Genomic DNA, 27,451 nt, shown 5'->3' on the forward strand with positions numbered 1-27,451 from the left:
ACTTTGTATTAACATAGGGAACACAAAGAAAATGATAATAATAAAATGAATGAAGATCAAATACCTTGAACTGGCCAATAAATGAAAAGTGAGGGATCCCCAAACACCGTCTTTTAGTGTACATATAATACCCAAACTAATCTGAACTTAAAATATTGTTATTTCGTACGGCTACTCTTAATTCTTTTTGACAAAAGTAAAAAGGGTGACTGACTGACTACATATACATGTATATCAATCAGTATGAGGAATCAGAGTCATGTCAGCATCATCAAATGCCAGGTCTGCTACAGACATCGGCAGTCATGTCCCTCCATTTCTGTCCAAATTCTGCTATTCTTAAAAAAGCTGGTTTTGCTGATTTCATTTTTGGTAGCCCATTTGTTCAGGCTTTACAGATTTGTGAGGCATTGCCCTCCCCTGCTTCTCTTTCCAGCAATGTTCCCTGTTAATATTGTTTTTCCCTGATTATCTGTTCTGTATTTGTGACCAACAAATTGTATTGGCCTCGTTCTTATCGTGTTGATTGTGGTTTGACTATTCCTTATCTGAACACATCTTCATTTATCATCTTTTCTATCCATGTTTGATTTGATTTGATTTGATTTATATTATATTATGTTATATTAACAATCCTGAATGTAATTTAACTAATGCCTATATTGTCTCAGATTTTACATTGAAACATGTATATAAAGCCCACTCAAGGATGAAGAAAAACAGGTTCAAGGGTGTTGTCATACAAATGTATAATATTATATCCTCATTTGTGAACCTCAAAAGGAGAGAGAATTATACTACTTTTACCCTTACTGAATCACTATGATGACAGTGATGATGATGATTATGATAATGATTATGATGATAGTGATGATTGATATTAATAGTGATACTTGGTACTTGGTTGTTTTTTCCTTTTTTCTTCTTTAAAAAAAAAAAATTGTTCATGTTTTAAAATATTTTTAATGCAAAATGCAGCACATTTTCAGGATTTTTTTTCTCCAGAATGCAGGATACCCTGTACTTGGCAGGTCTGGAAAAGCATTGAAAAGAAGAGTGACTTTGTTTTCCCACTACCCGGCATAAATGCATGCTGAGAATAGCATATACTTGGATGTATTGCAATTCTTGATCATGATAAATTAAACACTGCCCCATGCAGAATGAAATACATACTTGGTCTCCCGAGGGTCTCTTCAGAAACAAAGAAATGTTGAAGACACCAAAATAAATATCAAGGTTTGAAGTTTTCAAATGCAAACGTTGGAGCACCAATATATTTGAAGCAAAGAATACAAACCAGGGGGGTGTTTCACAAAGATCCCAAGTTGAACTTATCTCTAAGTTGGACTTAACAATTATGGAAAGCCATTAGCATCTTAGAAAGTGTTTTGTAAAACTTATTTTCAAAGGCATAACATGTTGATTATTCATGTTGATTATTCATATTTTATATTATCAAGGAGATTTCATGGTCTTGATGTGGAATTTATGAAAAGTCTAAAAATACTTCAATTTTTGCTTTTGAATGTATTTCATTTTAAGGCTAAAATGGCTGTCCATAATGTTAAAGTCCAACTTAGAGTTAGGTTTGACTTAGGATCTTTGTGAAACACCCCCCAGGACCCTGTCTTAAAAAGACTTACAAATGATTCAGATTGATCCCCAGTCCTCTAATCAATCACATACTTACAAACACCCATCTCTTTTTATAGGACTGGGCATGTTTCACGAAACAATCATAAGTACAAGTTTATCGACATCACACTTGAACATGTGTTAAAATTTCGAACACATTTCAATGGGTTGTCAGCAAACTTGTACTTGAGACGGTTTCGTGAAACCCTGCCCTGATTGATATCAAGCTGTGATCAATTAGAAGACTGGGGCCTAATCTCCTGAATATAAACACGACTGTGATTAACATTTGTTAGTAAACTCATAGCACAGCTCTGCTCTGCACAATTTTTAACAAAAATCACTCCAACAGTGCATTTATCAAAACCAGTTCGATACATAGTGAAGAAAGGCTGTTATGTATGCATGGTTAATTCTCATCAGCACCAAACATTATTAGCTGAATACTGTTAATCAATTCAAATCAAGAACTAGTCTCTCTATATATACCCAGTCACACAGAGTTTAGTACATGTTTATTATCAAATGCTAACTAATAAAGGTAATGTTTTATGAAGCCCGAGACAAACAGAAGTGTCTTTTCTTACCTTCATAGCCGGATTGGTTAGTGTTGATGCTCGTCGTAATCTCCCTCCTGAATCAGAATCTGAAAAAATAAACAACATTAAAGGTGATATTTAGCATCATTTTAAAGCCCCAGTACACTACTTATAGCTACTTGCGCCCTCTATATAGCAAGCAATGCCTAATCAGTGCCTGTTGGTCCCCCATGATCCTCTTTTTCTTATGTTAATTGAGAGATGACTCAATGAGAAAATCCCCCTGGCCAAACTAGTGCAGATGGGCTTTAGAGGAATTCCCTGCACTTGCACTGAACATATACATGTATGTAAATGTGTGATTTAAGAATAAAAACCAGCACCTTATCATGGTAGCTCGGCTAAAGCCTAGGTAATAATATGATTGCAGGGCCCTCAGGGAGAACAGCATCAATATTGATGATGCTACCCTGAATAAACAAAACACAGTATGTTATCATTTGTATTATTATAACCCTGCATCCAAGCAAGTTTTTATTTCACCGCATCTAACCCAAGGTATACTTACCATCACCAGTCATAGTATTGCCTCTTAGTAAGATCTTGTTTTCATGTAGAACTCTCCTAGTTAATGACAAAAGAAAAACAAAACAATAATAAATCACTTTGTATAACGGTAGTAGAAAAACAGTTTAAAGATTGAATCCTCATAATTTTCTGAAGCTAAATGCCATTTCATTTTTTGTTCTTCTATCTATTGATATAGTTTTTAGAGGTTATTACTTACTTTGCTTCTGAGAGCTCTTTTTTTTCGTTCTCCAGACTTCTCTTGATATTCTCTACATGGGTCACCATGACATCAGAAGCTCTGCTCAATCTATCCTCCTATATCAGCCACAAACATAAACAAAATCAAGTTATACTGATGATGATGGCAGTGGTAACAAACTTCTTTGAGATACTCTACTTGCGTTTAGGTCGCTGTGATTTCTGAAGGACTATAATGATGATTGTGAGGATGATGGCAATAATGAAGATGATGATGAAGGAGAAGAAGATGGTGAAAATAAAGTTTAAGATGAGGATTTTGATGACCATGTTGATGATCATCATGAATACAATGATGATGATGACAGTAATGAAGATGATGATGAAGGAGAAGAAGATGGTGAAAATAAAGTTCAAGATGAGGATTTGATGACCATGTTGATGATCATCATGAATACATTGATGATGATGACAATAACGAAGATGATGATGATGAATGAGAAGAAGAAGAATATGATGATGACAATTGTAATAAAGAAAATGAATTTGATGACGGTTGAAGATATTCACAGTGATGAATGATCACTGTCATAATAAAAATGAAAATAACAATAAAAATATTTAAAAGGTACCATACACCTTTAAGTATTTCATGTAAAGCTAGGATGTATAAAATCTACCTTGAAAAGCTTCACACGACTTTTATCGGCTAACAGATACGAATCGTAAATTGAAAACTCGAAAAAAGGACCGAAAATACTCCGAAATTGTTCCAAAAGGAAAACAAACGTAAGTTTACAGTTTATCTGTAATAATCCGCCAGAAAACAAATCATTGATATTTCACAATAATTCTGATTGCTTGAAAAAGTTGCTCTTTCAAAATGGCGACGAAGCGATAATGACTGCACATGGTTGATGAGACTCACAAAGTAAAATAAATCTGAGCGCACAGAACTCAAGTAGCACTTGGGTTCATACAGGCCCTATTTTGTGCGAGCGCGTACAAGTGCATCAATCGCGAGCTGCTTTTATGTTAATTCAGAGCGCATTCAAACTTGCAACATCTCTTTACAGAAGTAATATTCGAAGCTCATATTCAAAAAAGAATATCATGACTTGGAACTATTCACAAACAAAAATAAATGTGGTGATTGGTACACTTTAAAGGTAAAGACCAGTTTTGGAAACGCCCCAATTTCAAAAAATGAAATGGAAGCTCTTATTACCAATCATGTGAAAGAATATGTTTGAATAATACATGATGATAAAAAATTTGCCGGGAAACCGCCTAATTGATATATTTGGTAAATTAGTTTATCTATTGGTATGTGAGAGATAAAAACGCATGTGTCGCATACGTGTGCATAGTCCCATATACATCTTTCTGTGTACAGTGCTTGTAACTTCATGAAGACTGGGCCAAATTTCTTATCATTTTGATAATTCTACAACCTTGCAGTACATCTATGCTAGATGAGCAACCTTTTCTGATCGATTTCACAAGGTTTCTTTCACAATGCAATCGCACGACCATAAGTGGTCTTTATCTTTAAATGTTGTGAGGTGCATGATTTGAATACAGACCTGTTGTACTGCACCGAATCCCTCCGCCTTGCTGGCAAGTTTGACTAGGGCATACTGAATCACGTCAATATGTTGCTTCAGTTTGTTAATGTCCGTTCTGGCGATCTCATCCTCTGCACATCTTTGTTCCAGAGACTACATCACAAACAACAATACAAAAATAAACAAAAACAAATAAACAAACATTACATTTTACTCAGGAGTTTGGGTATGGCTCTTGTAACTCATTCCTGGCCCTCCATCACATATTTTGTTTTAGCTCACTAAACCCATGGCTTGATCCTAACATGACCCCAGCAGGGGTGATAGTGAGCACTAAAAAAAAAATAAGTGGTTTTAAATTTAAACAAAATAATCAGGAAGCCGATTTAAATCAGGTTAATATCAGGCCTGCCCAAATGCACGAGGGATTCTCGACACCCATATTTGAAAATGTGAACAGCGGCATACAAACAGTGCCTCAAATTCTAATCCAGACCCCCTATGAAAAGGGGGGGGGGGGGGGGAGGGGAATTGCATTGGCGTAATCGGACCAACTAAACATAAATTACCAGACCATAAATGTCTTGATGAAATATATATTGAAGTGGGCGCGATAGCTCAGTTGGTAAAGCAGTGGTCTCGTAATCCAGGGACCCGGGTTCGAAATCAAGTCGATATGCTAGAGTGCCCTTTGGTAAGGCATTAATCCTCATTACCAGGTACCTCAGAGAGAACATAAAGCTGCCGGCTGTCTGGTTGCTTACTTACAAGCATTTATGCTTTCTTAGCAGTCAGGTAAAATAACCACCACCATCAATGGGCATATATATATATATATATATATATATATATATATATATATATAACGGCACAATAATATGATATTGTTTTTTCAATCGGCAGCCACTTTGTTTTCAAGTAACAATGTCTTGAAGAACTTGATAGGACTATATATAAATGAATGAATGAAGAGCGTTTTACCCGAACAACCGCAGCATGATCTCTTATCTCTTCTTTGAGATAGTTCTCTATAACATTCCTCTGATGTTGCTGTATCTTGTATCTCTGCTCTAGAGTGAGACGATCAGTCTTGAAAGCAAACGTTAAAGCGCTGTATTTCTCTTCCACCTCTTGATCGGTTAACACTGCCGTTTTACTGTGGAAAGAAACACAATGATGACAAAACGTTAAGGAGTTGTATTTCTCTACTACTTCTTGTATGGTTAACACTGCCGTTTTACTGTGGAAAGAAACGCAATGATGACAAAACGTTAATGAGTTGTATTTCTCTACTACCTCTTGATCGGTTAACACTGCCGTTTTACTGTGGAAAGAAACACAATGATGACAAAACGTTAAGGAGTTGTATTTCTCTCCTATATGTACATCCTGCTCCGTTAACATGGCCTTAGACTCATTCAGGTATGACACAGTCAAAAGCAAAAATTCAAGGATTTTAGACTTTTTATAAATTCCACATCAAGAACATGAAATCTCCTAGAAAATAGAAAATATGAATGATTTGAATCAACATTTTATGCCTTTTAAAATAACTTATACAAAATATGTTCATATATGCCAACGGTTTTCCATAATTGCTAAGTCCAACTTAGAGATAAGTTCAACTTAGGATCTTTGTGAAACACCCCCCAGATAAGTACATGCAACTTAATTTAGGGGCCTTTTGTGTGCTCAGCTACTTTTCTCCATCTCCCATTAATCATAAAATGACTTATTTTCTGCCACATTAATATTTTTGTGGGGGGGGGGGAGGAGGGGATAGGGGCAGTTTACCACATCAAGTATTTATAAAAACAAAGTCAGTTAAAAGCAGTGGAGGAAATATCTTTAATCATCTCACCAGAAAAGAAGTTTAAACATATTGGATGTCGTAACAATTATTTCTCTGAAAGGACGACCAATTTCTTGTTTTGAAATTGTTTGCTTAATTGTTTTTCCCGTTTCAAATTCTTGTACTCTTATCTGTTTCTTGTATTATAGTAATGCTATTGGGAAGCATATTTCCACATTTTGGACAAGATGAATAAATAAAATATCTAAATATATATCTAAAATATCTTTAGTTGGCACACTTACTCTCCTTCTCCCTTCTTTAGACCGAGCGTTTTGAGGAACGTCTCTGACAGAATAGAGCTCTTCCTCTGCTTGGTCTCGCCCTCTCCTGCATCCCACTTGACCTCCCCTTCCTGCTTGACCGAGCACTGTGTCGGTACCTCCGCCTTGCACGTATCCGTGTTGGACTCCAGGACGGTCTCCAGGGTCTCGAGGGTACCGTTGGGTAGACTGCAGGAGTCTTCACAAGTTTCTTCCGAGAGCTCGGGCATAGGGGAGTGTAATTTGAACACGGGTCGCTTGGCTTTCTTTTCCTGTACGGCATAGGAAGAATATGAAGACCAGTTTGTTTAGTGGTGGCCATTTTACCTGTCTGCTAAGAAAGCATAAATGCTTGCTAGTAAGCAATCAGACGGTCAACGGCTTTAGGTCCTCTCCGAGGGACCTGGTAATGAGGATTAATGCCTTACCAAACCGCACTAGCGCATCAACTTGGTTTCGCACCCGGGTCACCGGATTACTGCTCTACCGACTGAGCTATCGAGCCTCCTCGTCAGGGGTAGCATTTTGAAAAACAACGTTATCTCTTTTCTTAAGGAAAGTGATGTTAATTTTCATAACAAATTCAAATTGCGTGGAACTCTTACTGTTCATGATGGCGCAGATGTCTCTTTTAACTTTACCCAAATGCAGCCATCTTTGCACAGACATTGATCAAAAGACTTTTCCTTATTTTGATTTGTTATGACTACTAACATTATTTTCAGAATAACACCCTAGATGTAAAAGGTGATATACATGTATATGCAGGTACAGTGTAGCTCTTTTATCAAAGTAAAAAATAAACCCAATTGCTAACCTGTCTCATGATATTGTATTAGTCAAAAAGCAAAAAAAAGATAACGAAGTCAAAATCAGGGGCCATTACTGTACATATTTATAAAACCACATAAGTATCTATTGCTATTCAGTGAAACTATTCAGTTTTGCAGAGGCGATTGTTAAACAGTTTAAGATTGAGGAAACATACCTGTCTAATTTTTGAGCTTGACAAAGCTGATTTAGGAGTAGAATCTGTTTTTATAGGTCCTATAGCTTTCATAAGATCAGCCTTGATGTCAAATTCATCTGAAACTTTCCTACTCTTTGCATTCTCTTCTTCAGGATCAGAATCACCCTATAAAAAACAAACATAATAATAACAAAAATATCATTTAAATATACATGTATATCTCTTAATATTAATATTTCGATAAGTATAAAGCACTGGCATTCAAGGAATTTCTTCCTACCAGGTACCCATTTAAATCACCTAGGTAGAGAATGACAAATGTAGGTTAATGTCTTGCAAAAGTACATAAGTGCCGCGGCGGGATTCAAACAGTAAACCATGTGATCCACAGTCCGTTGAAGTATCCCTTGACTTCTACACCTCTACCTTGGGCAAGCGCAAACAAAAGAATATATGCCATGTTGTGACATACTGAAACCAAGTTGGCAAAACTCTGTGTATAAATGGCTATGATTTCCACAGTCTTCAATACCACCCCAACACTAAAACAAACCTGACGCTTGAAAGTGTACCTTAACTTCTACTCTCTCCTCTTGAGTGATTTATCGGAACGTAAAACGTGTTCTCAGATAGAGACTTATGAAAAACAAAATGACCAAAAAATGAAGTAACCACATTCTATTACCCCTCCAGCAAAATAAATAATCATAATACCGGTTATATATAAAGCACTTTACCATTTTGGAACAGTATTATTACTACCCCTGCCACTGGATTCAATTACTATCCTGCACTCTCTGGGGAGCATTCCAGCTAGTCGCCTTTTTACGAGCGTGCACATGCTGATCCACAACCATAAAGGCGTTCACATCCTAGCGGGTACCCAATTTACACCCGGGTGGAGAGAGGCAAAGTAGATAAAATGCCTTGCTCAAGAACATGATAAAATAATAATAATAATAATAATAATATACCGTACTTATATAATACAGCACATATCACAATATGTCTTGATGCGCTGTAAGAAAGGGTAAGAAGGAAAAGTGGATAGAGAAACACAAAAAGAGTGAGATATGCTCAACATACTTTCTCTCGTTAACATTGGAAAGTATTTTTGAAAAGAAATGTTTTAAGACGCTTGATAGACTTGATAGACTTACCTCTGCTCCTACCCTCTCTTCTTGAGTGATCAGACAAGGACTCATATCACCCTTCATAGGTTCTGGGGAAGAGTCTGGGCTAGTATCATCGGATACTACGTCATCAGCTGAAGAAACCAAAACAAAATGTGAAATTAACAAAGTATATGTAATTCATTGTATTATAATAATAATAATAATAATAATAATAATATGTCTTGTTTACACAGGGTAGCCTCATCAGTATTCATACTGTTCGGATTCAGGCTTACCCGCACACAATGAATGTACAGTATCCACTCCCTGGGGAGCATTCCAGCCAGGCGTCATTTTTACAAGCGCACACTTGCTAATCTAAGCACATAAGCTTTCGCATCCTACCAGGTATCTATCTAAGAAACTTTTTTGTTGTCTTCCTTTCCTTCTTATGCCATCCACTTCCAGATCCCATGCTCTTTTCACAGGTTCATCATCTTCACTTCTCAATATATGACCCTTCCATCTCAATCCACTTCTCTTTATCTCTTCCACCAGTTTCTTCCAGACCCAACCTTTCCATGAGCTCCCTTGTGTTCTTTCTTTCGAACAGTTTCCCACCACACAATCTTCCCATCACGGGTGCTTCAAAATAACAAATTCATTATGCATTTAAATGTGCAGCAAATGGGATGAAGAAGGTTGTCAGGCACAATAGAACTGCCTAAGCATAATTATTTATTTGTCTTATAGAATAGTAGAATACTGTATAGAACTTTGATGCACACCATTCTTTAAAGCGGGACTGCACTACTTGAAGCTACTTGCGCCCTCTATATAGCAAACAATGTCTAATCGGTGACCATTGGTCCCACTGATCCCCTTTTTCTTATGTTAATTAAAAGCTTATTTGATGAGATAACCAGCTGTAAGTGACCATGCAGGGAGGTCTAATCCCTCTTGGCCAACTAGTGCAGACGGGCTTTAAAACGCAGCATACATTTACCTTCGTTCTTTGCAGGAGAGAACCGTCTCCCCCTCCTGTTCTCAAACTTCTCAGTGACCTTCCTTGACTCGGAGAGTAGTTTCTCGTTGAGGGCATGGTCTGATGGTGTTATTGAGGATGCATCGATCTCTGCTGTAGTCAGGTCTACCATTTCACCATTGCTTGCTGTATGAAAGATATTGAATGACAGGTTTCTTTTTAGACACATTAGCTTCTTATTTAGAGTATGATCTGGGCCGATTTTCATACAACTTGTTTTAAATCACTAATAAGTTACAATAACTGTTATTAGCTACTGAAATCGTTGCATTTGACTGCTACTTTATTTACATCACCATTTTGCATTCATTTGCTCTAAGAGAGACAGCTATTAAAAAAACATTTATTAGTTTCTCATTAAGAGATTTAAAAAAACTTACCACAACATTTCTAAATACTGTAAGATAAATTGATCAACTAGAAAAGGAGAATCAGTCAAAGAGATTAGGTACAGGTATAAAGTTGAGAATATTAAATTACCAGGGCTAACTACTGTATACTTGGTTAGGGGAAACCTAATATAACAAGCACTTTATGATGTCAGATTTTATCTTTACAACCAAAATATTTTTGTACTCCTCCATGTACACTCTCTTTTAGTGGAATGTTCTCATTTCATTTTGGGCCAAATTGTGGGTTTGAATAGATAATTGTTCATGCAAACAAGAGACCATAAAAGCATTAGCTTTGTTTAAATCCACTGTTCAGGAGTAAGGGTTAAATATCGAGACCTACCTTGAACAACTCCTGAGTATTTCCTTTCTCTTTCCAGCGATCGTCGTTGTCTCATGGTGGATTTTTCTGGGTTTAACACAGTTTCTCTGAGGACAAAAACAGGAGACAGTAACAAGTAAATAAACATCAAATTAATCAAAATCACAACTGATTTGATGTAAATGTTTACAGTTGACATCTAAATTGTTCAAACTCTTACCCAGTTTTATAATTTTTTAAGTATGTGAACAATTAAGTTGTCCTGATTTACGGTTCTTGAGAATGTGACTTTAACAAAGGCCCTAATTCAACCAGTTTACCTTTCATTCTTGAGGTACAAAACACAAAAACATCAAATTCAGTATGAAGAATTAAGTTGTTAACTGTATATACAAGTACACTACGCAGTTTCTGCCACTAATGAATCATTTTTATGATCCATGGGTTGTCAAAAATCTGTACACAATATACTATTACATTGATTTGCATTTCACATTGTGTATGAAAAAATTTGCAACATACATGTATAATCCACTACGTGTCTATATACACATATAGAGGATATAAATATGGTATGTACACAATATACTACATGAATTGTATGTGTTTAAACAACGCTTTTTGGAAAATACATTTGCATTTCACAATGTGTACAAAACAATCTGCAACATATAAATCCACTACGTGCACAAGCAAAGATATGTCAAAATCCGGTTTAGTAATTAAAACATTCTTAGAAACTAACCACACATGGATCGATGCCTAAAGAATACATGTAACTTTTAGACATGAACAAATTAAACCCAATAAACAATAAATAATGACATCCGTGTAACCTAATAACAAAGATGAATGCACTTACCAAGGGCATATACAAGTACATGTACACTGTTTTTAATTACACACCTACTGTAGGCTATACTGTAGATGTAATATCACTAAATGCACCAGCACAAATACCATGCATGAATTTAGGTCAGTGCTTTCAACCATGAAAACCATCCGGTCACAAACCTTTTGCTCAATAGCATTAAAAAACCAAGGAAAAAACCTTGATTTGAATGCATTCCATTATCATGAGTAAAAAGTTGTCCTTCACTTTTTGTTTGGGCTGAAAACATGTACATATACACAGATTACAATGAATGGCAGATCCGTAGAATCCCCTTTCTTATTAACATATTTTACTGAAAAGGTTCACTAACAACTTCAAATGTAAACATTTTTCTTCACAGGGGACCTAGTGTTGGGTTATTCCATTAACCCGTCATTGACATTAATAGATGAAAATATAATATTAGGAATCCAGTCTGCATAATACATTGTTGCTATGTTGGACAAGCCTCAGACAAGCTTCCAGGTTGTCAAGAACAACCTTTGTTTAAATCGTATGCATAACATTTGAATATGTAAGTAAATGGGTCCATTGAAAGTGTGTGGCTGTCTTTTGTATCCACGATTATCTGCATAATCACATATTGTTTTGGTGTCAACATGGAAAAGAAAACGAAAAAAATGCTATTGGTAGAGAAGACTTTAAAAGTTAAGAACTTCTTCAAAAGCCCTCACATAGTAATACTTCAAAATATATATTATAATATTTGACAGTCTTATTTTTTCATGTAGAAAATAAAACACAATGCAATGTTTCCTGTACCAGTTTGTACCAGGAGTGGCACTTGCAAAGAGCTCTATTGTCACAACTGACGATACAAGATATTGGATAACAATGCACACTATAACAAGTACACAACGATCTGACCTCAATCCTAATTCTACGATAGGTGTGAAAAGGATCCTGTTTCGAGGGCCAAAAGTTATTTTGAAAGGTATCAAATGTTGATTCAAATCAATCATATTTTCCATTATCAAGAAGATTTCATGTTCTTGATGTGAAATTTATTAACAGTCTAAAATACTTTAATTTTTGCTTTTGAATATATTTCATTATAAGGCTACAAATGGCTCTCAATAATATTTAAGTCTAACTTAGAATTAAGCTTGATGTATGATCTTTGTGAAACACCCCTCAGAACTCCACTTTAATTCATATCCTGAAACATTTTAAACTAACATCCTTTCTGCCCTCAACAGACAATCTTTTCTATGAGGGTTTCTCTTGCTGAAAAGACAACTAACTCTCCTCAGCTCAGGGTCATTGTGAGGAATACTATACACAGCCAATGCTACATGTATATAAGGCTTGTGGTTAAAGATGGATTAAGTCGATATTTAATGGTGTTAAATCCTTGGCATTTAGTAGCGGCATTCAGTGAAAACATTGGAAGGTGACAACAACAACAGTGCAACACTTCAAAGGTTTATAAGCATTCAGAAACAGCTGATTTACTGAACTGACCAAGGACGATTAAAGGCAAATGAAAGAGATTGTCAGTAGGCCTGTCTCCACTAGCTCGAGATTGCCAAATATCCCGATATTTGAACTATCCCTATCGCAAATTATCCAGTTAATTTTAGGCTTAATTTGCGTCTTCATCAGCCTGAAGTTGCAATTAGCAGGATATTTGGTCGAGATTATCGTCCCAAGTTATCTTGGGCTAGTTTGCAAAATATTCCGCTATTTGTCCAGTGCGAATTCACCAGCCCGAAGACTCACACTATGCGTGAACGCTGAGCAAAATATCTTGAGCTCGAGTTTCAAGTTACGAGGTCAAGTCTCGAGCTTATGAAGACGTGATTTGTAACTTCAGGATTATTTCCCAAATCAGAAATAGCGGGCTATTTGGCAATCTCAAGCTGATGAAAACTGGCCTGATGTACATTCACTCACCTGTGTACACTGGGCTTGTGTCTTGCTATGTCTTTATTAGAGTTCTCATCTAGACATGCAGGAACAGTCTGTTCCATCTTTTCTCTGGTGAAACAACAAGGGAAAGACAAATAGTCAGATTCTTGAAGCAGTACACTGTATATGTCCACCACATTTAAATCCTATAAATGATCTAATATCCATGTCCCCATGTTTCAGTATTTCAAATATCAAATTATGTAGCTCTATATTGTATGAGTATTGTCACTCAGTTTTGTATATATCTTTTTTTGCATGGAATCGAAAGCTATGGTTGCTATAAATGGATGAACAAATAAATATACACTCGGTTCATTTGTTAACAAATAATCTTTCGTCTGGACAAAAGAAAGTTTTCAGTGACAATATAAAGCATCACAGATTATAGAACAAGAAACATGCGAACAAACCCTGCACACATTTTTACACAATGACAGGCAAAGTGAATAACGTTCGATATAAACTCTTTGTAGTGGGATCAACACAGCTTATATAGCCTTCTGACTATTTTGTTGTTAAGGAGGAAAACAACATAATCTTGAGGGAACACATTTACTTGTAGATAATCTGTCAACTACTTTTCTATCATCAATTCCATAATCATTGGTGTTGCACTTTTTATCAAAATGTCTTCTCTTTTGTGTGTGCAATACATAATTATTAATAATATGAACTGCCACCAAAGAAGCATATTCCTTGATCAACCCATTTAAGTATACACGTATGAGCATTCTTGTAAATCTTTAAACTTATTTTTTAGCATGATATTAAGTCATTGCCTACTGGAACTGAGTGGCTCTTGTATTAAGCCTATGGGAATCTGAGAACCCAGTTGTCAACGGGTTAAAATCCACCATACCTGCTTGCACCTATGGGTTTGAAGCTCAGCGTCTCGACAGGCTTGGGTGGTTCCCCTTCTTGCTTGCCGAAGACGAGAGGTGACGACCGTGCACTGACAAACAGGGGCGAATCGGAGCTGATATCAGAATCCCAATCTTCAGAGATGAGATGCGGAGGCAAGGTAGAGGGCGCCAGATAGGTGGATGATACAGAGGATGTCTTGACGAGGGCCAGATGGTCGTTAGAAGGTACGGGGATGGTAAGGTCAAAGGTGAAAGAAGATGCTGAGGTAGCTGGGTTAGGGTTTGGCAAGGTTTGTGTAGCAATGCTAGTTACTTCTACCGATGAATCCTCATTGGAAATGCAGTCTGTCTGCGTGGATGAGTTCCCTGTCAGTGATACCTTCGCTAGACTCGCTTCAACCGCATTGTCTACAAGGACAGTATCGCAGCTCTCTTCTGCATTGTCTGTTTGTGATTGAGTTTCTGTCAGCACAACGCTAGCTGACACTCCCTGGCTACACGTGCTTGATCCTTGATGCGTGACCTCTGAACTCTTGTTCAACAAGCAAGCAGCATCCTCTTCGGTCTGTGTGCCGGCTATTTTACGAATACGAACCTCTAGGTCAGTCTGGACGCAGGCATGGCATGGAAGTCTTTGTGATTCCTTACAGTGGTCTTCGGCAGTTTCAGTTTGCGTGCCACAATCCTGGAGCGATGGCTTCACCACTTCATTCTTGAACAAATCATCTAGAGTGTCCGAGAGTTCGGCTATGCTTGTGGCGTCCCCTGTGAGAAGGCCGATGGGATCAAAGGCACCAAAGAGCTTGGGGTAGAGGATCTCCGTAGATGAGAAGACTTGGTGTTGGGAAGGGTCGAGGTGATATCCGCAGCGAGGACAGAGCGGCAGGAGGGCACTTGACCTGGAGAGGAAGGTTGCTCTGTCTAGACTAGGAATAGGATGGAATGATTGGGGGAAGGCATCTAAGGCTAAGGCATCTGAGAGGTAGAGGAAATCAAACAAAAAGTTACGTTAAATGGGTACCAAAAATAAAAACTATTTGTACACAAGATATCAGACAATCTCATTAAGCCATTAATGCAGATTCTCACATTATGTACAATTTTTAAGGAAAACTCTTCATCTGTCATGCACAAGATTTGCATTTGCAGAAACAACTCACCTACAATAATACTAGTTATGCATCAGGTTCCAAATTATCCTTTTTTGATAGGATAAAGTACATCTAAAGTAAATATCATTTGAAATGGGGTAAAGTTGAGAGAACAGTATTCATGTACATCTAGGCCTAAAAGAGATGGGGCAACATCCAATACTTATCCATGATTTGTTTAAGTTGAGGCATGGCTGGGTATACATGTATGTAATGCTTTGTATACCATTCCCCAATTAGTAACTATCTCACTTTTCCCTCGCCCAAAGACTCTCCAGAAAGAATCCAAAGACTCTCTGAGAGACGGTTGGGTATTTCTTGATACATGTAGGTCTACAGGTCTGCAGACTTGTACACACATTAAGAGTGTTCCAAGTCTGGTGTCTGCAAATTATGGCCTTCTGCATATGGAAACTGATGACCCACTCCCTTTAACTATGACTGTTGGGCCAAAGTATGACAGATGAACAATACAGGGCTTATAAGGGATGGTGCTGTGTCAAGTCCTTACCTACAACGGTTGAAATAGGGAACGACTGAGGAAACAGTTGGTGTTTAGAAGGGACAGGGCTACGTCCAATGCTGGCTTCTGTTCTGTATCCAGACTCTAGTAAAGGTTCTATGGACTCACAGTCAGGAACATCCTCATCTGATGATGTATCATCCTGTGTATAAAACAAGAGAAAAGAATGTGAACTCAACCATGTCAGTTAGAAGGATAAAATGAATTCAATGTGGGACTGATGCCTTCACACTTCCTGACTCTAGTAAAGGTTCTATGGACTCACAGTCAGGGACATCCTCATCTGATGATATCTCATCCTGTGCATGAAACAGAGAGAAAAATGAATGTGAACTCAACCATGTCAGTTAGAAGGAGAAAATTAATTCAACTTAGAACTGATGCCTTCACACATCCAGAAATCAAAAATATATAATTAATGAATAATTATTTATAATGAATTATATTAGTTAAAAGATGTTATTTGTTTACATGACAAAATCTCCCATATCATCATCATCATTTATGGCACATTATTGTATACTATCAAAACCTACATTTACTAGTAACCAGGGGACTTACAGGTTAAGTCCTACTGCTTTCCACGGGACTTGATAATAAGTTAGCCTCTAAAACATGCTTTTGAGAAATTGAATAATCAAAATTTACTGGTGCTCCTGGTACATGTACATGTAAGTTTCAAATATTTCAAATAGCGCCTAAGGCCATTCCATGGTACATGTAGCTGCGACCATAAAAATCTCAGAATATACAGTTCTCATATATAATTTCCAAACAGGAATAGCAAATCGGTCGATTGTAGTAAAAAAAGACTAAAAAAAACTTTGTTTTAAAGCTAAAGTAATATCAGTCTTGAGAGGCAGCTATGAACATAAAGAGTTTACTATTTACAATTTCATCACTTTAGACTTGATTTCAACCCAGACAATGATCATTGAATATTGTAGGATCCCATATGCTTCCAATATGTTCATTTGAACCAAAATCATGACCCCGTACCAAAACTTTGTATTACCATTAAGCTCTCCAATTCCTAATGTATTGTGCGATGTGACAAAAGGAGGATTAGAACTCTATGGAAATATTTTGTAAAGGAATCATCAGATTGTATTATATACCTCACTTAAGAAATCCAGCCATCTGATTGGTCGAATTGCATTCATAAACTTCAACTGTTCCTGTAAAATTCTCGGTAACCATGCTTAAAACATTTCAATATTTTTAATAACCATGGTTATTAAAAATAGTTGGTCAGCCTCCATGGTTACCCCATAGGTTTACATGTTAAAAAATGGTTTGAGCGATGGAGGATGCCGTATGTGTGCGAAGGATTGGTTGGTAATTTCAATACAATTGAATCTCGATCGATCTTACCGACAATTTTATCTTGCATTGTTGACATGAAGACGAAAATAAACTTCCAAAAACAAAACAAGGGAAACGCTCTCGGCGGTCTCGCCTGCATAACGCAATTCAATATGATAAACCAGATCGTCAATGACGTAGCACTCATCCACATCTCGCAACAACAAATATCGTAAATTTTATGTGGTACACTTTTGAACTGGTCAAAAAATAAAAATTTGATGCCCTGGAAGGGACATAATTTCATTTCACTTGCATAAAGTACCATAAATAATCAATGGAGCAAAATCTCACAATTCTGTGTAGAAGTTTAGTGTTCCAAATTTAGCTCTACCAGATAAGGCAAACCAAATCAAAATCAGTCAAGAAATGAGGGAAAAGAAGCAATTTTTGTTATTTTTGGAATAAATTTGCATAAATTACCCTAATTAATTAATGCAGAACAATTTCAAAATTCTGTGTAGTAGTTTAGTGTACCAAAGTTAGCTCTACGATATAAAGCAAACCAAATCAAAATCGGTCAAGAAATGAAGGAGATGAAGCCTTTTTTGTGATTTTGAATAAATTTGCATAAATTAGCATAGATAATAAATTTCACGATTCTGTGTAGAAATTTTAAATCCCCCTCCTAGCCCTATCATATGAAACAATCAGAATCAAAATCGGTTGAAAAATAACGAAGAAGAAGCATTTTGAAAATCTTGATGTTGATGCCACAACAAAGTCTAAGTTTGTTGACCTTAAATGACCTTTGACCTTAACTTAGTGACCTGAAATTCTACTCACATGATTGGGGAGACTTGTTAACTCTATAGTCCAAGTTTCATTGACTAAGAACTTATACTTTCAAAATTATATCAAAAATTCAAAAACTTAACCTTGGTTAAGTTTTCGATGATGATGCTACAACATAGTCCAAGTCTGTTGACCTGAAATGACCTTTGACCTTGACTTTGTGATCTAAAATTCTACTCACATGATTGGGGATACTTGATTACCCTATAGTCAAAGTTTCATTGACTAAGAACTTATACTTTAAAAATTATATCAAAAATTCAAAAACTTAACCTTAGGTTAAGTTTTTGATGTTGACGCCGTCGCCGTCGCCGTCGCCGTCGCCGTCGCCGTCGCCGTCGCCGTCGCCGCCGCCGCCGCCGTCACCGGAAAAGCGGCGCCTATGTCTCGCTTTTTGCTACGCAGGCGAGACAAAAACAACATCTGCCGATAGATCTTGATCTAAGTTCGTGCCAATATGCATTGCAAAAGTAAAAGAAGAGTCCGTATATGGAGCTTTTGCGAAGCATTCATCACACGCGAAGCCGGTTTCAATCCATTTTAATGTATATATTGGAGAAAACTGCAAAGCATGTTAACGGCGGGCCATAGCCGAGTGGTCTAAGCGTTGGTTTTCGGTACACCTCTTGTTGTACGCAAGAGTTCGAATCCCGTCTTCGACAAAAATGATAAATATTTTTAATTTTTCATTTTTTAGTCTATTTTTTTTCGGCATATAAAAGTATTAATGACTGCTTTAATATTCGAGAAATAGTTGTTTTCATACGCTCTCGGGAAGGTTACAATTGGGCTATTCCCCTCGGCAAGCCTCGGGGAATAGCACAATTCTAACCTTCCCTTGAGCGTAATAAAACAACTATTTCTCTCAAAGCAGTCATTAATACTATAATAAAACTTGGCATACTAAGCACACTGTGCTCTTCATTCTGTCTCGGTATCAACGCCACAGCTCACTCTATTCTAAAGTAACAGGATATAAAAATGAGACCAGTAGCCAGGGTTGTGAAGCGATTAAAACTAGTACAGCAAACTTAGGACCAGACCAGCTCATGTGTACAAAACACTGCCACAAGAATACCACTTTTTTAACCTTTGGTGCTTCAACTAAATTTTGAAATTACACATAGAGGAAATTATACGTATCAATGTTAAAGACTACAGTTGACCATCCTGATTAACTACACCTTGCTTGAGCTCTAACTGAAAATCACACCAAATTATACTCTGGTAGTCTTGTGTAGTCTGCAAGCACAAACCCTGGTCAGTCGTAAAAGAGAGTCTGCACTATAAGACTACCATAGGCCATGTACTATAGCTGCTCCTGAGTAGCTGGGCTAGGCTTCTCTCAAGGCACAATGATTTTTTGATAAAGTGTCAAATTAGGGTCTGTGCTTGCAGACTAGTACTTGTGATGCACTTGCTGCTCCTGTGAATCAAACTCTTGCTTTCCATCTGGATGTCTTTGAGAGAGAACTAACTAACTTTCAAGAGAAAAAAGCTAAAATTACAATTCTAGGCACTAGTCATACAAAGAGTTGCGGTTGATCCAAATCAATCGCTACTTCTCTTATCAATCGTAAGTTTACAGTCCCCTATCTCTTAGTTGCGATCAATATCACATGACTTCTAATATTAGACAGGTTTGACTGTAGTGTACTTGTATTTCCCATGACAGTTCTTGAGTAGACCTGTTTAGCATAACACATACCTGCCAACTTTTCACAGCAAAAAATTAGGAATATCTCAAGGCAAAATTAGGAATACAGTCTTAAACTTTTCACACAGAATATTCCACAAGAATGTTAAGAGAGGAATTTAGGGTTCAAAACAATAGCTTGAAGGACACAAAATAGGAATCATTCTCCCAAAATAGGATGGTTGGCAGCTTTGATAACATATACATGTAGGGCCCTAATTACTTCCGATAGTTTGCTTTCTTGCCTATCATTATCAAAGCCTTTAAACGGGTTAAATAAAACTTGAGAAACTTTACCTGTGTAATGTTCTAGAGCTCTACAGTTCTGCACACATACTCCTAGTCCTACATGAAAAATATTCCTTGATATATCCAAAGCAATATTCCTCGATATATCCCATGCAAAAGTAATGTGTGATATCTGTCCTATAGTACACACTATACTGAGGGTACTAAATACAGTCCTAATACTTTTTGAGTTCTCGGTATAAACATGCATGCATGAGCGAAACCTATTCAATACCTACGAGGACAATAGAAACCACCCCATACCAGCTAGCCATTGTCATTTCTCGGAAGTTTTAGAACCCTTTATTGGGTTCGTCTGACGTATTGTTTAGAAGTCACGAACATCCCCTGGAGCAGACTAATAGGGACAGTGCCTAAAAAGGCTAAAGTTGTGCATGATGGGGGAGAGTACAGGTCAAAATATCATAACCAAATGAAGATCTTTGTTTCTTAAAGGTATTTTGATTCACATCATTTATATGGCACCATATCTCTGTTTTTAAAAAACATTCAAAGGCACAGGATCCTCTGATGAAGTCAAAATGTTCACATCAGCTGGAATAGATACAAACTGAGGCATGTTTTGAAGTAGGAGGTTGGAATATTTTATATATGTGACTGATATTATGCTGAAGTCTAATTTCACAAACTCACCATTTTTTATTTAACTCAAAAATATAAAATCTGATTCCCTAATCTTAATCATGAGGAAAAGGATGAACGATCCACTAGCAAGAAAACAAAAATAAGTTTCTCCTAGAAAGAAATCAATGCAAAACACACCAATGGTTTGATATTCTAATAAATGAAATACAAATTAGTATTGGTTACTTGCAGTTTTTCCCTTTGAGACTTTCAAATCTATTCTAGCTGGGAAAAAAAAGTATCCTGAGAATGAAAATAATCTATACTTACACACCTCCTCTCTAAAGAAACAACGTAAAATATTATTCCAAAACTTGAACATGAGGCCACAAATGAGACAATCCTTTCGGCCAGAATATTACACTTTAACTCTTGGAATATGGAATCGATCCCCAGCCAACATTCAAATGACTTGCTGATAATGCATACCCTAACACATTGAATCACTCTCAGGTTGCACATCTCATGATCTGCTAAGAAGTCAACAGGTTTGTTTACAAATTATTCACACATCAAACACAGTCAGATTGAAGTGACTGTAGGGCCATTCACATTACAGATAAAATGATTGGAAAAAACATTGCTTTTTTTAACTACTATTTACACAACTGAAACAAACAATTAAAAAAATGGTGTTTACAATTCTGTTATTTATTTGTCAAGTTGTGCGCATGTGCCCAAAAAACGAATAATCAATTGGTGTTGTGAGAAGGAGCATTTACACTGAACAAAAAACAGTGTAGTTTCGGCCGCCATTAACTAAACCGCACCCCAGAGGTGGGTTTTTCGGTGTAATATGGGTTGCTGCTTAGCAACTTCTGACAAAACTCTGGAATGTAGGAAAAGTTGATGAAAAACAACGGTTTTTGCTTGCAGTGTAAATGCAGGTGGGGACCTGTTTCACAAAGCCTTTTTTCAATGACAAATGGCAAAAATCAGTGACAAATCTGCTGATAACCAATCAGAAGCAAGGATTTCAGTAGCTCATAACAAAAACTGTCACATGTCACTGATGACAAGTGTTGTGAAACAGGACCCATGGATTTAGTTGACTTTAAGGGATCAAACGACAGGATGAGTGCTTTAAAGTACTATATATTATGCAGTGTTCAAGGACTTTTTAAATTGTAGTATACTGTCTTTCCCCATAACAGATATCACATGACCATGCATGTAAACAAACAAATCTGATTGAAATATTAATGTAGAGTTTGAAATACTTGCTAAAAGTTGCCATCTACTCTTTCCTGATTTATTGGAGGGTGAATCTACGACAGCGTAATTCATTATGCATTTCATGAACATGAACCAGTAGAAAGCCAAGCTAAATATATATTGGGAGCTTAAAGGTAAAGACCAGTTATGGTCATGCGATTGCATTGTGAAAGAAACGTTGTGGAATCGATCAGAAAAGGTTGATCATCTAGCATCTAGCATCTGCAAGGTTCTGGAATCATCAAAATGATAAGAAATTTGGCCCATTCTTCGTAAAGTTACAAGCACTATACACAGAAAGATGTATATGGGACTACCCTATATCTCTCACAGACCATGAGAGAAACAAATTTACCAAATATATGAATAAGTAGGCGGTTTCCCGGCAAATTTTTTATCATCATGTATTAGTCAAAACATATTCTTTCACATGATTGGTAATGAGAGCTTCCATTTCATTTTTTGAAATTGGGGCGTTTCCAATACTGGTCTTTACCTTTAAATGATTAATGTCACTTGCTACCAGCCTATGAAAGTGACAAGTTCAGTCTACTTTACAAATTAAATTCTCCTTTTCTGTAAAGACGCTTTTCTAATTAATTTCCTCCTTGAATGCAGGAAGCCTGCTCCAGCACAAGCAAGAGGAATAAAATAAAACATGAGTGTTTGGGGGAACGCTTATGAATATAAAATAGATTTGGGCCCTGTTTCATAAAACTTGTTATCAATAACAACTGCCACAGATCTGTGACAAATCTGTTCACAGCCAATCAGATGCCACTATTTTATTAGCTTATAGCCTTATAACAGTTATTGAAACTTGTTATTGATAACAAGTATTTTATGAAACAGGGTCCTGAATGGTGCTGGGAAATAGAAATATCTTGATAGACCAAGCTTGGAAAGATGTAAGATTGTAAGATTGTAAGAAGATGTCTATGTATAAAAGCCTACCGGGTAATTTGCTTTCTCTTAAATCTTACAATGTTAATTATCAATATAAAAGTCATACCATTTCCTTGTCATCCAATACATATGTCTCAAGTTTTTAAACAAAACATTTTGATAGGAAGGGTGTATGTAAAGATATGTCTGGAACAAATTCAAATTGAGCAGTTTCCCTTGATTGTAACAGACACCTTGGTATGCGGCCAAAGGAATGTTGCTTCAAGATATTAAAGGTGCCAAGATTAATAACACTTTCAAAAGTCTTTTTATGTGGTTGTATTGTAGGCCTACACAAACAGTATTATTTTTTTTAAAGCGTATTAAAAGACACACCTTTTCAAGCAAACAGATTGATAAAACTGTGTTGGGTTTCCTCATCTACTTCTCTTGTTTAATGTCCGTTCCTAAGCTTTTTATTCACAGCCTATAAAATTAAATGGTCACAATTTGAAAAGGCTGATGTATCATTTCATTTTACAAATGATTTTTTTTTTTTTAAATAAATTTGTATCCATAATTGAAGAGATTTACTTCATTTTGATACTTATTGTGCATGCACACACATCAAATCATTCAAATTTGCAACACCATACAATTATGCCTATCTACTATGCATACACTGTAGGTGCATTAATAAAGTTGATTTGAAAGATGATATTGAAATAGTAGAACACGTCACATCATTCATTATGTGAGCATATCCTCTATCAAAAGTTATGTTCATGTAGGACCATTTTTGAAACTCTAGTTTTAAACTTCAAGTTTAACAAATCTCAAAGCTTATAAACAAAGAAATTTACTATCCACAAACAACCATGAGGATTCCCAAAGGACCAAAACAACAAGTTTCAAAATTCAAATGACAAGCCAGGCAAGTGCACTGTACTAGTAGTCATGGTAACTACAAAACTGGCGTAACCTGAAAGTAAATTGCGTCCACAGGGCACAGCATTTCAGGTGAGGACTCCCATCGCTTGTACTAGTTATCATGCTTATGATTAATAATAATAATTAAAATAATTGTTTCTTACTAAGTGCTTTAAGAGAATACTGATCAGAGCGCTGATACATCAAAAACAAAAACTATAATTATAGGGAACAATAACCAACATACATTTATCTTCACCAAAAATAATTGTGACCACAAATGTGTTTGCATGGTCACTAACTGCAAGTTAACTTTGACGTTTAAAACCACAACTTAAAGTTAAAGTTAACAAACTGTCTGTCGTGTGAATCTCACTATAAACTTGGGTGACACCGTACTTGAACCACCCAAGTTTATAGTGAGGTCACAAATCACGCACTCCCACAATATCATGGGATAGAAATACTGTACCAATAGGAATCAAGATTTTTTAACTGTTGCCAGCGCAAGATTTATCTATAGATCTATACCAGTGCAGGGCTTAAATTAATCCAAGGCCATCCAAGGCCAGGCCTTGGATGCCCCTTTGATTGGCCTCAATGCCCCTCTCATTGGCCTTGGAGATTTTGTGTGCCCTTTCCAATTCTTCCTATTTGTGCTGTACTATAGGAATGTGCCCTACAGAAAAGTGGCCTTGCCCTAAAAATATTGAAATTTAAGGCCTGCCAGTGTTATAAGGGCTGTAATGGAGCTAAGACCATAAATGGGTGATTTAACAAGGCTTTTTATTGTGTTGCACATGGCATTCCTTCCCTCACTTGGTGCCATTCTTTTGTGCAAAGATGCATGTGTGGCAAATGAGCAACAGTGCATAAAGGCACAAAAAGCAATCAAAGTGTTAATACCCGGTAACAATTATTACCAGTATATCAACACAAGCTTGAAGCTACAGGTACCTTTTTTTCTGAAAACAAAACGGTACTGAATACGGTAGATGGATTCACAACAAACCGCCTGCCTCTTCAGTATGTTCGAAGCATTTGTTCGTTCGTGTCTCCTTAGACCAAGATTAATGTATCTTGATCTTCGGAGTAGTTGCTACAACCGGCCGTGTCAGACACGTTGCCCCGGGTGTGAGATAGGACTCTTGTAGCGTGCCCCCACTTAACACAATTATACAATAACAATTAACATTATATTTAATTAAAATAATGAAATGATTAAAATTACTCTCATGTTACGGGGAAAAAATAGTATTGTAAATCAATTGATTTAAAGCCATGCCCTATGATTATGACCTATAAACAATACCAAACTTTCCTCGTCTTGGCCCAAGTTTGGAGTCGTTTGTAGGAAGGAGATAAAGTCAAACTTACCAGATGAGAAATATCTTGTAGTTTCTGTACGCATTCCTCTAGCTCTGCCTGGTCAGGTTTGAACGGGATGCTTTCAGGAGAAATCCTCTTATTCCTTACAACTCCCTCCTAAAATAGATAAATACAAAGAACACAGTAAAGAAATTGTAAAGTTGCTGCACTTTTGAAAAGACAATATTTGTGATTTCTATACATTTAACAAATTGGCAGTACATGGTGTACATGTAGGTACAATCTAGGAGCTATATATTTGTGTTTTCAGTACTTTTTAATTAATTTTTGCTTTTGAATTGGTCACAAGAAAATACAGGGATTAATATCACACAAAACCAGAATGCACTCAAAGATATATTATCCTCTCATTCCTTACAACTCCCTCCTGAAATAGAAAAGTACCAACAACACAGTAAAAAAAATTGTTAAGTTGCTACATTTTGCAAAAAATTATTTGCAATTTCTGTAGATTTAACAAATGTGTGGTATGTATAACCTAGAAGCTATATTTGTGTTTTCAGTACTTAATTGAGCAAATTTTGCTCTTCAATTGGTCACAAAAAAAATACAGGGATTAATATCATGCAAAACCAGAATGCACTCAAAGGTTTCCTCTTATTCCTTACAACTCCCTCCTAAAATAGATAAGTACAACAAACACAATAACAAAATTGTTAAGTTGCTACACTTTCGAAAAATAAGATTTGTGATTTCTATACATTAAAAAAAATGTGTGGTAGGTACAATCTAAAAGCTACATTTGTGTTTTCAGGACTTGATTGAGCAAATTTTTGTTCTTCCATTGGTCACAAAAAATACAGGGATTAATATCACGTAAAAGAACCAGAATGAACTCGTTTTTGCCAAAGGTTTATTTTTTTGAAGATTCATAATTTCAAAACACAAATTTCCCATACCAGGGGGTTTGTAAACGAATTTCGGAATTACGAACTCCGTTTCATTTTTAGGAAATACAAACCTTACAAATTGTGAACCTTCAGAAAAATGACATATGACCTTGACACGATAAGTACCGGGGTACAATTTAAAAAAAAATTAAAAATGTACAGAGATAGTGGTGTCAATATACAAACCTTTGGAGATTTTACTGTCACGCAGTAATACATCTTCTCCAAACTTTGATCACTTCATCACCGACAGAGAATTTTATATCGTTATTCATTCAATCCTTGTGCCAAGTTAACACTGGGAGACATGCATGGTAAACAAACATTCCTCTGTACTCTACGATGTCATGCAACCTTCTTCCTTGTTCAAAGAAAACAAAAGTCTAATATGTCCATCTATCTAAGCAGGAAAATCGCAGGATATAATGATCATTTACAAATAAGATCTGTTGACAAAGTTAGAAAGAGGTATCCATGCTACAGATCGATAGATGCATATCGAGGCTCTCTAATTACACTGAGGATGAGGGTGAACTGTTCCTTCCTTCTACTGTAATCTCAGGCTTTGTTCAGCATATTGAAGGCATGATTTCAGGAAACGTCTGATCACTCAGGAAACGGCAGAAATCAAGGACATTTCTCTCTTCCCTGTGAATACTATCACCTTTTTGCATGGGTTTACTCCTATAGATTATCAAAAAAGACAAACTTGATCGCAACGGTACAAAGTTCCTGGTTTGTGCAGGCCTACAGGTACATGGAAATGACTTCATGAAGACATGTACACCTGTACTAGGCCTAACCCTACTGAAGGGCTAGATACTGGAGAGGTGCCCAAAATGCAGGTCGGGACCACAACATGTCAGAATTTCTACACAGGGCTCTATGCATATAGGCTCAAATTTTGTCTGGACCGTCTACAGTAAAATTAGTGTGAGCCTTACCTACTGAATATGTTCCTTCCACAATGTCAATTGATAAGCAAACCTCCTATCACAAGCCAAAATAATGCCCAATGCCAATTTCTAAGAGTGGTAAAAAAAAAAAATTAAAATTTTTTGAGTCAGCTGAACAGGTACGCCCTAATCCTGAAAGGCGAAGTGTTGAGAATGTGCGGCCAATTGATCAGAGCAAGTCAGAATTCTCGGCAAGAAAATGTAATTGTTCAAATCGAGAAAAATACACCCTTCTCACAACTTCAATCTCATTAAATTAAAAGCTAGCAAGCACATCATCAAACTGCATGCAGAGTGATCATGATGAATACAATAGGCCTGTCCTCATCAGCTCGAGATTGCAAAATAGCCCCCTATTTCTGATTTGGGAAATAATCCAGAAGTTACAAATCGCGTCTTCATCAGCTCGAGACTTGACCTCAAAACTTAAAACTCGAGCCCAAGAAATCAGCTCTAGATATTTTGCTCAGCGTTCACGTAAAGTTCGAGTCTTCGGGCTGGTAAAGACGCACCGGACAAATAGCGAGATATTTTTCAAACTAGCTCAAGATATCTTGGGATGATTATCTTGACCAAATA

At 36.6% G+C, this 27,451-nt stretch overlaps 1 protein-coding gene across 1 annotated transcript in view; it reads right to left on the reverse strand.

Annotated features, from left to right (window-relative positions):
- Window positions 1–27,451, reverse strand: part of LOC100891373 — an 87,668-nt gene that overhangs the window by 15,403 nt on the left and 44,814 nt on the right. Inside the window, exons 18-32 of the mRNA XM_030987920.1 lie at window positions 25,015–25,122; window positions 15,807–15,960; window positions 14,141–15,119; window positions 13,264–13,347; window positions 10,494–10,579; window positions 9,720–9,884; window positions 8,759–8,865; window positions 7,617–7,763; window positions 6,611–6,900; window positions 5,495–5,669; window positions 4,532–4,666; window positions 2,965–3,062; window positions 2,746–2,801; window positions 2,226–2,284; window positions 1,177–1,194 (exon numbers count right to left, since the gene is read on the reverse strand). Coding sequence (XP_030843780.1) covers window positions 1,177–1,194; window positions 2,226–2,284; window positions 2,746–2,801; window positions 2,965–3,062; window positions 4,532–4,666; window positions 5,495–5,669; window positions 6,611–6,900; window positions 7,617–7,763; window positions 8,759–8,865; window positions 9,720–9,884; window positions 10,494–10,579; window positions 13,264–13,347; window positions 14,141–15,119; window positions 15,807–15,960; window positions 25,015–25,122 — 2,661 coding nt within the window. The remainder of the gene's footprint in view (window positions 1–1,176; window positions 1,195–2,225; window positions 2,285–2,745; window positions 2,802–2,964; window positions 3,063–4,531; window positions 4,667–5,494; window positions 5,670–6,610; window positions 6,901–7,616; window positions 7,764–8,758; window positions 8,866–9,719; window positions 9,885–10,493; window positions 10,580–13,263; window positions 13,348–14,140; window positions 15,120–15,806; window positions 15,961–25,014; window positions 25,123–27,451) is intronic.

The sequence above is a fragment of the Strongylocentrotus purpuratus genome, unplaced genomic scaffold (assembly GCF_000002235.5).
Source record: "Strongylocentrotus purpuratus isolate Spur 01 unplaced genomic scaffold, Spur_5.0 spur5_scaffold_17, whole genome shotgun sequence".
Classification (NCBI taxonomy): Eukaryota; Metazoa; Echinodermata; class Echinoidea; order Camarodonta; family Strongylocentrotidae; genus Strongylocentrotus; species Strongylocentrotus purpuratus.